This window comes from Heterodontus francisci, chromosome 13 (assembly GCF_036365525.1).
Source record: "Heterodontus francisci isolate sHetFra1 chromosome 13, sHetFra1.hap1, whole genome shotgun sequence".
NCBI classification, from domain to species: domain Eukaryota; kingdom Metazoa; phylum Chordata; class Chondrichthyes; order Heterodontiformes; family Heterodontidae; genus Heterodontus; species Heterodontus francisci.
This window is the reverse complement of record NC_090383.1, coordinates 824627-837742: the sequence shown is the minus strand read 5'-3', so window position 1 is coordinate 837742 and position 13116 is coordinate 824627. Positions and strand designations below refer to the sequence as shown.

Below are 13116 nucleotides of genomic sequence, written 5' to 3'. Positions count from 1 at the left end.
TTATTTATCTGCAAGTACAATGTGTCAAGCCACACATTGATTTCACAATGTGCATGCACAGTTTTGCTGAATAAAGAGAAAATATGGCATAATTCATAGGCAGCAGCAGAATTAGACAAAGAAACTTTTCAAATTATTAGTTGAAAGGAAAATTAGAAATGGATTGTAATTACAGTATTTTAGAAGGAAAATGAACATCATGTAAAGATTTCAAAAATGTAAAGCTAATTCTGGTTAGTACATCAAACATTAGTTCAAGGCATGCATGCGATTGTAATTTTATAACTTATGAAAATCATTTGATAGATTTAAAGTCAAAATACTTGAGTTTCTGTTCATCACTATCTCACCACTTAATTCATATCAAAAACTTCATGTTGAGAAGGGTGTTGAGAAGTTGTTTGTGTTTAGTTGGTGCATTTCATACCATAAGTCAACACTCCATCCTCTGAATGTTGGCGTACACAGTATAACGTAGTCGCTCTCCTTAGAGTTGAACTTTGACTGGATACATTGTTTTTGCCCTTAAAGATTCACTTTTGAGATGGATGTAGAACTTGTGAATTATAAAAGATTTTAGTTTCGGTTGTGATGTAGAATTCATTCCTGTTTCTTCCCCTCCCCAGGTCGAGCTGGTAAATATAGGTGGAACTGATATTGTAGATGGAAACCATAAACTGACACTTGGGCTTATTTGGAGTATAATTCTACACTGGCAGGTGAGTAAACAGTTACCAGCTCAGTCCATCTACTTGTTCATCTACTGAAGGATTCTGTTACAGCTTCTAAAACTGAAAGAAAGGAAGCCACCAGACAAATTTTAACAAGCAACTCCTTCACACGTATGACATGATCACCATCTAGTGCAGTGAAGACAAACTTGACTGAAGCATCCTTAATTAACAGGCAGCAGATAGAATGGGTAAGATGGAATCCAAGAAACCTAAATGTCTACCTAATGGTTCAGCAGTCCGAACAAATATTTTTCTTTTCTTCCCTAGCTTCTGCCAGAGATTGAAGTGGTTTAACCTGTTAAAAGTTATTTTAACCTGACTAATTATATATTATTGGATACAGGTCAAGGATATAATGAAAGCTATAATGTCAGATCTGCAACAGACAAACAGTGAGAAGATTCTGCTAAGCTGGGTCCGTCAGTCAACCCGACCTTACAAACAAGTTAACGTTCTGAATTTTACAACCAGCTGGGCTGATGGACTTGCTTTCAATGCCATTCTTCATAGGCACAGGTAGATATCAGTCAATAATTAGGCAAGTAGATGTATATTAGGATATGACTGTTCTAATTGTACCAAAGGATTTTAGAAATCTGTGACACCAAATGATTACTGGTTGAAATTTTAACCTTTAAACCCATTTCTGTTTCTCTTCCTACGAAAAAACTTGGAGAATCAGATAGTCTGAAGACTTGGTTAAAAAAAAACAAGGCATGGAAAATGTGGAATGTCTGCAAATGTTTCAAATTAAAATGCAATTTGATCTGTAGTTACACTTTCAGAATTGTAATGGATTATGTTTTTTGCATGACTATATTGAAAAATTTTTGTCTGGGTTGTCATTTATTTTTGGTGCAGTTCGTAAAGGGTTAAAACCAGGTTGAGTTGAAGAATGACCCAGTCTGGCTGATGCACATCAGCCAGTATAATTCAGGAAGGCCTGGATATCCAAACATTTATTGTTAACATTGTTCTTGGATGAAGGAACATCTCACAGTTTATCTTCAGTGTTTTTTTGAAACAGATGAATTTGTTCCTAGGCAGAAGCGCCAAGACATTCAACTAAAATACAGATGCCTTTTGTGTCTTTTAAAATATATGTTTGACAGCTTTATTTGTATCTATGAGATGCATTATTCATTTCCTTTGTTCCAGTCAAATTATGGAGGATTGTGAAATCAGATCAGAGTCGCAGACCAGTTCTTTGGTCATTCAGCAACCATTGTAGAGAGAAGGGGACAAAAGCATTCCATGGAAAATTAGCGATTGGAAGATTATGGTCAGGGTTCTTGGTTTAGGCAAAGTTTTACTTGATTCTTCGTGTGGGAGACACAGTTTTTATATTCAAGCAAGGGTAATTCAGTTTGTTGATTTATTGTGAGTCTACTTATCTATTTACTGTTCTCAAACCGGTTTGGCACCTTATGTTACACCACAATCGCTCTGCTTTCCTTAGTTAACAAAATTATGAGAGGCCATGTGATATATCTGGTAGCCAAATACCGACTAGGGTAAAAGCAAAATACTGCAGATGCTGGAAATCTGAAACACAAACAAGAAATGCTGGAAATACTCAGCAGGTCTGGCAGCATCTGTGGAGAGTGAAGCAGAGGTAACGTTTCAGGTCAGTGACCCTTCATCAGAACCAGTGACCAGGGTTTCTGTTCAACCCTCGTTACCTCGTTATTGGGCACTGGTTTGTAGAGAGTGAAGCTTCTCTTTGTGACTGCTTGCTGGATAAACTGTGCTGAGCCATCGTGGGAGCTAGAGTTGGTTTTTGTTGGCAGTTGCATGGAGCCAAACACCTGTTGATATTTTCATTACATTTGATAACTGCTATTTTTGATAAAGATCCCCTCTCTACTGTGCCCTCTGGTTTTTAACATAACACCGAAGATATGTGGGATTGTAAGGAATTATATTTTTGTTTGTATGAATGTAAATAGTGGATAAGGAAGTTCTGCTTTCACTCAAAATTCACCCCAACTGTAAGAATGGGAGGGAATGACCCCAATCTACTGAATTGGCAGGAAACTAACATTTTATTTTTGAAACTTTTTTTTAAAAGATCTGAACAGGGAATGGTTCTTCACTTTTAGTGGACTTTTTGTTGCACTTACTACAGTTATAAGAAACTAATCTGAACCATAATCGAAAATTAAATGCCAGAAATATGGAAATCAGCTTCCCATTTTCCTCTTTCTTCATCTTGCAATTATCCAATAATACAAACCACTGAAATAAACCACACAACTGAAAAGTTGTTTTTAAAATTACTGTATAGTGTTTTTTACTGTATAGTAGAAGGATGCAGTCAGTATCGGGAATGTTCTACTGTTTACCTAATCTTTGATTTCCTGTACGCCCTTTGACTACGTTCATCACATCTGAGCACAGTCCTGTCATTACTTGATATCCACATACATGCAGTTCTGTGGGGATGAGGGATTGGTGATGCTGCCTTGCGGTCTCCATTTAGAGTCATTTACAGCGCAGAAGGTGGTCATCTGGCCCATCAAGTCCATGCGAACTCTCCACGGAGCAGTCCATTTCGTCCCACTCTCCCGCTCGATTCCTGTAGTCCTGCAAGTTTATTTCCTTCAAGTGACCATCCAGTTTCCTTTTGACGTCATTGATTGTCTCTGCCTGCACCACACTTGTGGGCAGAGAGTTCCAGGTCATTACCACTCGCTGCATAAAAAAATTCTTCCTCATATTCCCCCTGCATCTCTTGCCCAAAACCTTCTATCTGTGTCCCCTAGTCCCTGTATTATTAGTTGATGGAACAGCTTTTCCTTGTTGAACGTATGTGTGCCATAATCATGTACTTCTCCATTAAATCGCCCCTCAATCTCCTTTGTTCTAAGGAGAACAATTTCAGCTTTTCCAACATAACCTGGTAACTAAAATCCCCCTCCCTGGAACCATTTTGGTAAATCTCCTTGACACTCTGTCAAGGACCCTCATATCTTTCCTGAAGTGTGCTGACCAGAACTGGATGCAGTTCTCCAGTTGGGGCCAAACCAGAGCTTTATAAAGGTTCAACATAACTTCCCTACTTTTGTGTTCAATGCTTCTATTAATGAAGCCCAAGCTGCCTTATATTTTGCTAACCACTCTCTGAATATGTCCTGCCACCCTCAATAATTGATGCACATGCACCCCCAGGTCCTCCTGTTCCTACACACTCTTTATAATTGTGCCATAAAGTATATATTGCCTCTCCCTATTCCTTCTGCCAAAATGCATCACCTCAAACCTGTCAGTATTAAATTTCATCTGCTGCTTGTCTGCCCATTCTGCTAACCTACCTATGTCCTGTTGCAGGCGGTTCATATCATCCTCACTGTTTGCCACACCTCCAAGTTTGTCATTGGCAAATTTTGAAATTCTACTCTGTATTCCAAGAACCAAGTCATTTATAGATAGCAAAAAAAAAACATTGGTCCTAGCACTGACCCTGGGGGAACACCACTGTCTACCATCCTCCAGTCTGAAAAACATCTGTGATTTCCCTGCAGATTTGCTCCTCTCTCTCTCTCTCGCTAATTGGAGGCCTATAGAATACCCCTAGTCGTGTGATTGTACCCTTTTTGCTTCTCAACTCTAACCAAACGAATCCTGTTCTTGCCCTCTCATGGACAACCCCTCTTTCCAACACTAGAAAGACTTCCCTAATCAGTACTGCCACCCCACCTCCCTTTTTTCTTTCTCTATCTTTTCTGAACACTTTATATCCTTGTATATTAAACTCCCAGTCCTTGCCATTTTTAAGCCACATTTGTTATTGCCACTACATCATATTCTTTTTATATTAATTCATGGGATGTGGGCATCGCTGGCTATGCTGACATTTATTGCCCATTCCTAACTGCCCTTGAGAAGATGGTGGTGAGTAGCCTTCTTTTGAGCTGCTGCAGTCCATGTGGGATAGGCACACCCACAGTGCTGTTCGGAAGGGAGTTCCAGGATTTTGACCCAGTGACAGTGAAGGAACGGCGATATGGTTTCAAGTCAGGATGGTGTGTGACTTGGATGGAAACTTGCAGGTGGTTAGTTCTCATGCGTTTGATGCCCTTGTCCATCTAGGTGGTAGAGGTCATGGATTTGGAAGGTGCTATCTAAGGAGCCTTGGTGCGTTGTTGCAGTGTATTCTGTAGATGGTACACACTGCTGCCACTGTGCGTCAGTGATGGAGGGATTGAATATTTGTAGATGGGGTGCCAATCAAGCGTGCTGCCTTGTCCTGGATGGTGTCGAGCTTCTTGAGTGTTAGAACTGTACCCATCCAGGCAAGTGGAGAGTATTCCATCATACTCTTGACTTGTGCCTTGTAGATGTTGGATAGGCTTTGGGGAGTCTGGAGCTGAGTTACTCGCCGCAGAATTCCTAGCCTCTGACCTGCTCTTGTAGCCACGAATTTATATGGCTACTCCAGTTCAGTTTCTGGTCAATGGTAACCCCCAGATGTTGATAATGGGGGATTCAGTGAATTGTAGTGCCTCTGAATGTCAAGGGGAAATAGATTCTCTCTTGTTGGAGCTGGTCATTGCCTGGCACCTGTGTGGCACGAATGTTACTTGCCACTTATCAGCCCAAGGCTGGATATTGTCCAGGTCTTGCTGCGTTTCTACACAGATTACTTCAGTATCTGAGGAGTCACGAATGGTGCTTAACATTGTGTAATCATTAGCGAACATCCCCACTTCTGACCTTGTGATTGAAGGAAGGTCATTGATGAAGCAACTGAAGGTGGTTGGGCCTAGGACACTACCCTGAGGAACTTCTGCAGTGATGTCCTGGAGCTCGGATGATTGACCTCCGACAACCACAACCATCTTCTTTTGTGCTAGGTGTGACTCCAACCAGCGGAGTGTTTTCCCCCTGATTCCCATTGACTTCAGTTTTGCCAAGGCTCCTTGATGCCATACTCTGTCAAATGCTGCCTTGATGTCAAGGGCAGTCACTCTCACCTCACCTCTGGAGTTCAGCTCTTTTATCCATGTTTGAACCAAGGCTGTCGTGCGGTCAGGAGCTGAATGCCCCTGGCAGAACCCAAACTGAGCGTCACTGAGCAGGCTATTGCTAAGCAAGTGCCACTTGATAGCACTGTCGATGTCACCTTCCATCACTTTACTGATGATCGAGAGTAGACTGATGGGATGATAATTGGCCAGGTTGGATTTGTCCTGCCTTTTGTGTACAGGACATATCTGGGCAATTTTCCACATTGCTGGCTAGATGTCAGTGTTGTAGCTGTACTGGAACAGCTTGGCTAGGGGCGTGGCAAGCTCTGGAGCAGAAGTCTTCAGTACTATTGCTGTAATGTTATCAGGGCCCATAGCCTTTGCAGTCTCCAGTGTCTTCAGTCGTTTCTTGATATCACGTAAAGTGAATTGAATTGGCTGAAGACTGGCATCTGTGATGCTGGGGACTTCAGGAGGAGGCCAAGATGGATCATCAACTCGGCACTTCTGGCTGAAGATTGTTCCAAATGCTTCAGCTTGATCTTTCGCACTGATGTGCTAGGCTCCTCCATCATTGAGGATGGGGATATTTGTGGAGCCACCTCCTCCTGTTAGTTGTTTAATTGTCCACCACCATTCATGGCTGGATGTGGCAGGAGTGTAGAGCTTAGATCTGATCCATTGGTTGTGGGATCGCTTAGCTCTGTCTTTTGTATGCTGTTTGGCACGCAAGTAGTCCTGGGTTGTAGCTTCACCAGGTTGATACCTCATTTTGAGGTATGCCTGGTGCTACTCCTGGCTTGCTCTCCACACTTAATTGAACCCAGGGTTGATCCCCTGGCTTGATGGTAATGGTAGAGTGGGAGAAATGCTGGGCCATGAGGTTACAGATTGTGGTTGAATACAAATCTGCTGATGGCCCACAGTGCCTCGTGGATGCCAATTTTTGAGTTGCTCGATCTGTTTGAAGTCGATCCCATTTAGCACAGTGGAAGTGCCACACAACACGATAAGGGTATCTTCAATGTGAAGGTGGGACTTCATCTCCACAATGACTATGTGGTGGTCACTCCTACCAGTACTGTCATGGACAGATACATCTGCAACAGGTAGATTGGTGAGGACCAGGTCAAGTATGTTTTTCCCTCTTGTTGGTTCCCTCACCACCTGCCGCAGACCCAGTCTAGCAACTGTCCTTTAGGACGCGGCCAGCTCGGTCAGTAATGGTGCTGCCAAGCCACTCTTGCTGATGGACATTGAAGTCCCCCACCCAGAGCACATTCTGCACCCTTGCCACCCTCAGTGCTTCTTCCAAGTGGTGTTCAACATTCCCATACTGCTATTTATGCTTGTAGTTCATCAACCTTATTCATCACACTTTGTGCATTTACACACATGCATTATAATCCTGTCTGCGCATTCCTTGTAGTCCTTCTCAGCTGCTCCCATCTAATACGGAACTACTCTCTTATCTAGTACTGTTTAACATTCTCACCTTATGCACCTTATTCCTCTTTTCCACTTGTATATGCTGGTGCTCATCCCCCGGCCAATTTGTAGCATCTCCTTGTTTGCACGAGGCAAAATTGAACATATATCAGGAACTGAGCTGGAACCTTGCTGGTATTGTGCGGCCCAGTGACCACTGAAATCTTGGCACTTGTCATCATACTTTATTTGTAACCTAGAATCATAGAAAGTTTAAGGCACGGCAAGAGACCACTTGGTCCATCGTGTCTCTGCCAGACGAAAAGCGATCCAGCTATTCTAATCCCACATTCCAGCACTTGGTCTGTAACCCTGCAGCTTATGGCACCCGAGGTGCACATCCAGACTCCCTTTGAATAAGTTGAGGGTCTCTGCCTCAACTACCCTTTCAGGCTGTGAGTTCCAGACCATCACCACTCTCTGGGTAAAAAAGTTTTTCCTGATCTCCCCTCTAATACTTCTACAAATCACTTTAAATCTGTGCCACCTTGTCACTGACCTCTCTGCTAAGGTGAATAGACCCTTCACCTCCACTCTATCCAGGCCCCTCAAAATTTTGTACATTTCAATCAGATCTCCCCTCAGCTTTCTCTGTTCCAAGGAGAACAACCCCAGCCTATCCAATCTTTCCCTATAGCTACAATTTTCCAGTCCTGGCAACATCCTCGTATATCTCCTCTGTACCCTCTCTAGTGCAATTACATCCTTTCTATAATGAGGTGACCAGAACGGCACACAGTACTCAAGTTGTGGCCTAACCAATTAGTTATACAGTTCCAGCATAACCTCCCTGCTCTTGTATTCTATATCTCGGCTAATAAAGGAAAGGATTCCATATGCTGCCTTAACCACCTTATTGACCTCTCCTACCTTCAGGGATCTGTGGACATTTACTGCACGGTCCCTCACTTCCTCTACACCTCTCAGTATTTTCCCATTAATTGTGTATTCCTTTGCCTTGTTTGACGTCCCAAATGCATCACCTTAAACTACTGCAGGTTGAATTCCATTTGCCACTTTTCTGCCCATCTGACCAGACCATCAATATCTTCCTGCAGCCTACAGCTATCCTCCTCGCTGTCTACCACTATCCTCCTCGCTGTCTACCACACGGCCAATCTTTGTGTCGTTTGCAAACTTCTTGATCATGCCCCCTACATTTGCATCCAAATCGTTAATATATGCCACAAAAAGCAGGGGACCCAGTACTGATGCCTGCATAATGCCACTGGAAACAGCCCTCCAGTTGCTAAAACAGCTGTCAACACTTACTCTTTGTTTCCTGCCACTGAGCCAATTTTGTATCCACCTTGCTGCATTTCCCTGGATCCCATGGGATTTTATTTTTTTAACCAGTCTGCTATGTGGGACCTTGTCAAAAGCCTTGCTAAAATCCATGTAGACCACAGCAACTGCACTACCCTCATCTATCTTCCTCGTTACTTCAAAAAATTCGATCAAGTTGGTCAAACAAGATCTTCCCTTAATAAATCCATGCTGACTATCCTTGATTAACCTGTGCCTTTGTAAGTGACCGTTTATCTTGTCTCTCAGAATAGATTCTAATAATTTTCCCATTACTGAGGTTAGACTGACCGGCCTGTAATTATTCAGTCTATCCTTCACTCCCGTCTTAAACAGAGGTACAATGTTAGCAAATCTCCAATCCTCCGGCACCACACCTGTATCTAGTGAGGACTGGAAAATGATGGTCAGACCCTCCGCCATTTCCTCTCTTGCTTCTTTTAACAGCCTAAGATACATTTCATCTGGCCCTGGTGATTTATCAACTTTCAAGGATACTAATCCCATTAATACTTCCTCTCTCCCTATGTTTATCACATCCAATACTTTACATTCTTCCTCCTTAACTACAATATCTGCATCATCCCCCTCTTTTGTGAAGACAGACGCAAAGTATTCATTAAGAGCCATACCAATATCTTCCGCTCCTACACATAGGTTACCTTTTTGGTCTTTTATGGACCCTACTCTCTCCTTAGTTATCCTCTTACTCTTCATGTATTGATATAACATCTTTGGGTTCACCTTGATTTTGCTTGCCAATATTCTTCCATGCCCTCTGTTTGCTTTCCTAATTTCCTTTTTGACTTCACCCCTCCACTTTCTATACGCCTCTCAGCTTTCTGTAGTATTCCGTTCTCCGTGTCGGACATAAGCTTTCCTTTTCTGCCTTATCTTACCCTGTAGGCGTCTTGACATCCATGGGCCTCTAGATTTGGCCGACTCACCCTTTTTCTTAATTAAAAGCAAAATACTGCGGATGCTGGAAATCTGAAACAAAAACAAGAAATGCTGGATTCACTCAGCAGGTCTGGCAGCATCTGTGGAAAGAGAAGCAGAGTTAACGTTTCGGGTCAATGACCCTTCTTCGGAACTGACAATTATTAGAAAAGTCACAGATTATAAACAAGTGAGGTGGGGGTTGGGCAAGAGATAACAAAGGAGAAGGTGCAGATTGGACCAGGCCACATAGCTGACCAAAAGGTCACGGAGCAAAGGCAAACAATATGTTAATGGTGTGTTGAAAGACAAAGCATTAGTACAGATTAGGTGTGAATATACTGAATATTGAACAGCAGCAAGTGCAAACCTGAAGAAAAACAACCTGAAAAAAACAGTGGGTGAGACTAAGATGAAATGAAATAAATGCAAAAAAAGATTGTAAAAAATGTAAAAAGGAATGTAAAAAAAAAGGAAGAAAAAATAACTAAAAATGACTAAAAATGAAAGTAAAGTGGGGGGCTGTCATGCTCTGAAATTATTGAACTCAATGTTCAGTCCGGCAGGCTGTAGTGTGCCTAATCGGTAGATGAGATGCTGTTCCTCGAGCTTGCGTTGATGTTCACTGGAACACTGCAGCAATCCCAGGACAGAGATGTGAGCATGAGAGCAGGGGGGAGTGTTGAAATGGCAAGCAACCGGAAGCTCAGGGTCCTGCTTGCGGACTGAGCGGAGATGTTCCGCAAAGCGGTCACCCAGTCTGCGCTTGGTCTCCCCAATGTAGAGGAGACCACACTGTGAGCAGCGAATACAGTATACTACATTGAAAGAAGTACAAGTAAATCGCTGCTTCACCTGAAAGGAGTGTTTGGGGCCTGGGATAGTGAGGAGAGAGGAGGTAAATGGGCAGGTATTACACCTCCTGCGATTGCAAGGGAAGGTGCCCTGGGACGGGGACGAGGTGGTGGGGGTAATGGAGGAGTGGACCAGGGTGTCGCGGAGGGAACGATCCCTTCGGAATGCTGACAGGGGAAGGGAGGGGAAGATGCGACTGGTAGTGGCATCACGCTGGAGGTGGCGAAAATGGCGGAGGATGATCCTTTGGATATGGAGGCTGGTGGGATGAAAAGTGAGGACAAGGGGAACCCTGTCACGGTTCTGGGAGGGAGGGGAAGGGGTGAGGGTAGAGGTGCGGGGAATGGGTCGGACACGGTTGAGGGCCCTGTCAACCACAGTGGGGGGAAATCCTCGGTTGAGGAAAAAGGAGGTCCTATCAGAAGCACCGTCATGGAAGGTAGCATCATCAGAGCAGATGCGTCGGAGACGGAGAAACTGGGAGAATGGAATGGAGTCCTTACAGGAGGTAGGGTGTGAAGAAGTGTAGTCGAGGTAGCTGTGGGAGTCAGTGGGCTTATAATGGATATTGGTAGACAACCTATCCCCAGAGATGGAGACAGAGAAGTCGAGGAAGGGAAGTGTCAGAGATAACACGTTAGGTTCACCCTTTTTCTTTGTGGGAACATGTTTACCTTGAACCCCTTGAATCTCCCCTTTGAATGCCTTCCACTGTTCTGACACTGATTTACCTTCGAGTAGCTGTTTCCAGTCCACTTTTGCTAAATCACTCCTCAGTTTAGTAAAATTGGCCTTGCCCCAATTGCGAAACTATTCCTCTAAATTATTTTGTTTCTTGATTTTTGATTTAGCATTGTTGTAAAACCATGACTCTCTTCCAGACCAGGTTTGTTCATCTGGGATAAAGTTACTAAGATGTCTGCAGTGGGACGCCTGGAGCACGCTTTTAACATGGCCAAAAAGCACCTGGGGATAGAGAAGCTGCTGGACCCTGAAGGTAAGCTGCCGTTTGGTGTCAGAGCGGCTGGCTCAGGTAGATTACACAAGTGCAGTGAATTCATTGTGAATGATATAAATGGTTGAGATTGAGCAGTGGCACAAAGTATCTATTCATCTGCTGTGCTGTGTTTCTGATCCTGGCCTTGTTGCTGAAGAGTTGGGGCAGGGGCAGAAGAGTTGGCGATAGCGTAAAGTAGTTACTGAGGCACTTCCATGTACCACCTCAGTGCATTAACAGAGGCCTTGGAGTGGATTTGCCACAGTCGGTACATGACCTAGGAGACAATGATATAAAGCTAGAATTAAATAGCAGGGCAGGATCTGTACATAGAAAAGGTAGTTCAGTTTTGTTGCACATCCCTCATCAGAACTGAACACGATAAAATAAAAATGTTATAGTAAGGTTGGAAAAATTGATACAAAGGCAGTGGAGTGTGATCTACCAGAGATACCACTCACAAGGAGACTTAAAGTAGTGAACCTAGGGAGGTCAAGGTCACATTTGTGGAGACGCTCGATGAAGCGGTCACCTAATTTTCCTTTGGTCTCCCCAGTGCAGTGATATGGTGGCTGGGGCAGTAAATGCAGTGCACTAGGTTGAGGCATACCCATGAATTGCTGTCTCTAATATTGTATCTTTTTGTTTACGCGTTTCAAACTAATATTTGACTTGGTCATCTGACCTAATATGTGGCTCGGTGTCTCAATTCATTTTATAATGCTCCAGTGAAGTGCCTTGGGACATTTTGTTATTTTAAAAGTGCTATATAAATTTAAGGTGTTGGCAAAAATAAACTTTCTAATAATCAGCAAGATGTACTTTGAACAGTTTAAGTGGCCTAGATTGGTTACAGTGAGCTCTTGAGTGTGCTTAATTTCCCATGCATTTATAGTGCTGGCCAAAGGGAGCTCTTGTCTGAAGCCTGCTCCTGGAATAATCCTCATTGACCAGATGCTATTGTTTAAACACAGTCTTAATTTATTCATTGAAAGCTGTTGGATTTAGTTTGGTAATTTTTTTTGAAAAGCATTGAGACTTTGCATGGCAGTTATGGTGTTCTCTTTGCTTTCTTGTCTATTTCAGTTTATGTTCAAATATAGGGAAGTCATTTTTTTTTGCTGGGCTATTAAGTCCACATTTAGCGACAATGTTTGGATTGCGTTTATAAACGGTACCACTATTAATTTGGAGGTTTCATTACTACAAAATAGGTGCCAATTCGTGCGAATCCAACGTTGTTTACATGCTATGCACTGCGGTTTTTGAGAAGATTACTCAAGGCGAAGTAATTCTCTCATGAAGGCTAAAATTATTTGTATTGAATACCTTCAATTTCATGGCTTCTTGCAACTCTGAAATGGCAATGTAAGGTCAGACAGTTGAGGCACAAACTGTCATAGTGATTAAATGCATCCATTTGCTGATGACACAAAGATAGGAAAGAAACTTGTGAAGAGGACATAAGGAGGCTACAAAGGGATATAGATAGGTTAAGTGAGTGGGCAAAGACCTGGCAAATGGAGTGTAATGTGGAAAAATGTGTAATTGTCCACTTTGGCAGGAAGAGTAAAAAATAAGCATATTATCTAAATGGTGAGAGATTGCAGAGCTCTGAGATGCAGTGTGATCTGGGTCTCCTAGTGGATGAATCGCAAAAGGTTAATCTGCAGGTACAGCATGTAATTAGGAAAGCTAATAGAACTCGAGGGGCCGAGTGGCCTACTTCTCCTAATTCGTATGCTCGTATGTTTGTATGGTGAGTTTAGTCATTCTTGGTAATTCCCTAAATTTGTTATTCCAGATGCTTGACTAATTGTTTTCAGTC

General features: G+C 42.9%; 1 protein-coding gene across 7 annotated transcripts in view; it reads left to right on the top strand.

The window, feature by feature from the left end:
- Window positions 1-13116, top strand: part of LOC137376165 (utrophin-like) — a 904611-nt gene that overhangs the window by 135058 nt on the left and 756437 nt on the right. For all 7 annotated transcript variants that reach the window (XM_068044198.1, XM_068044197.1, XM_068044199.1 and 4 more), the window contains 3 exons: window positions 627-719; window positions 1078-1250; window positions 11173-11288. In XM_068044198.1, the coding sequence (XP_067900299.1) occupies window positions 627-719; window positions 1078-1250; window positions 11173-11288 (382 nt within the window). The remainder of the gene's footprint in view (window positions 1-626; window positions 720-1077; window positions 1251-11172; window positions 11289-13116) is intronic.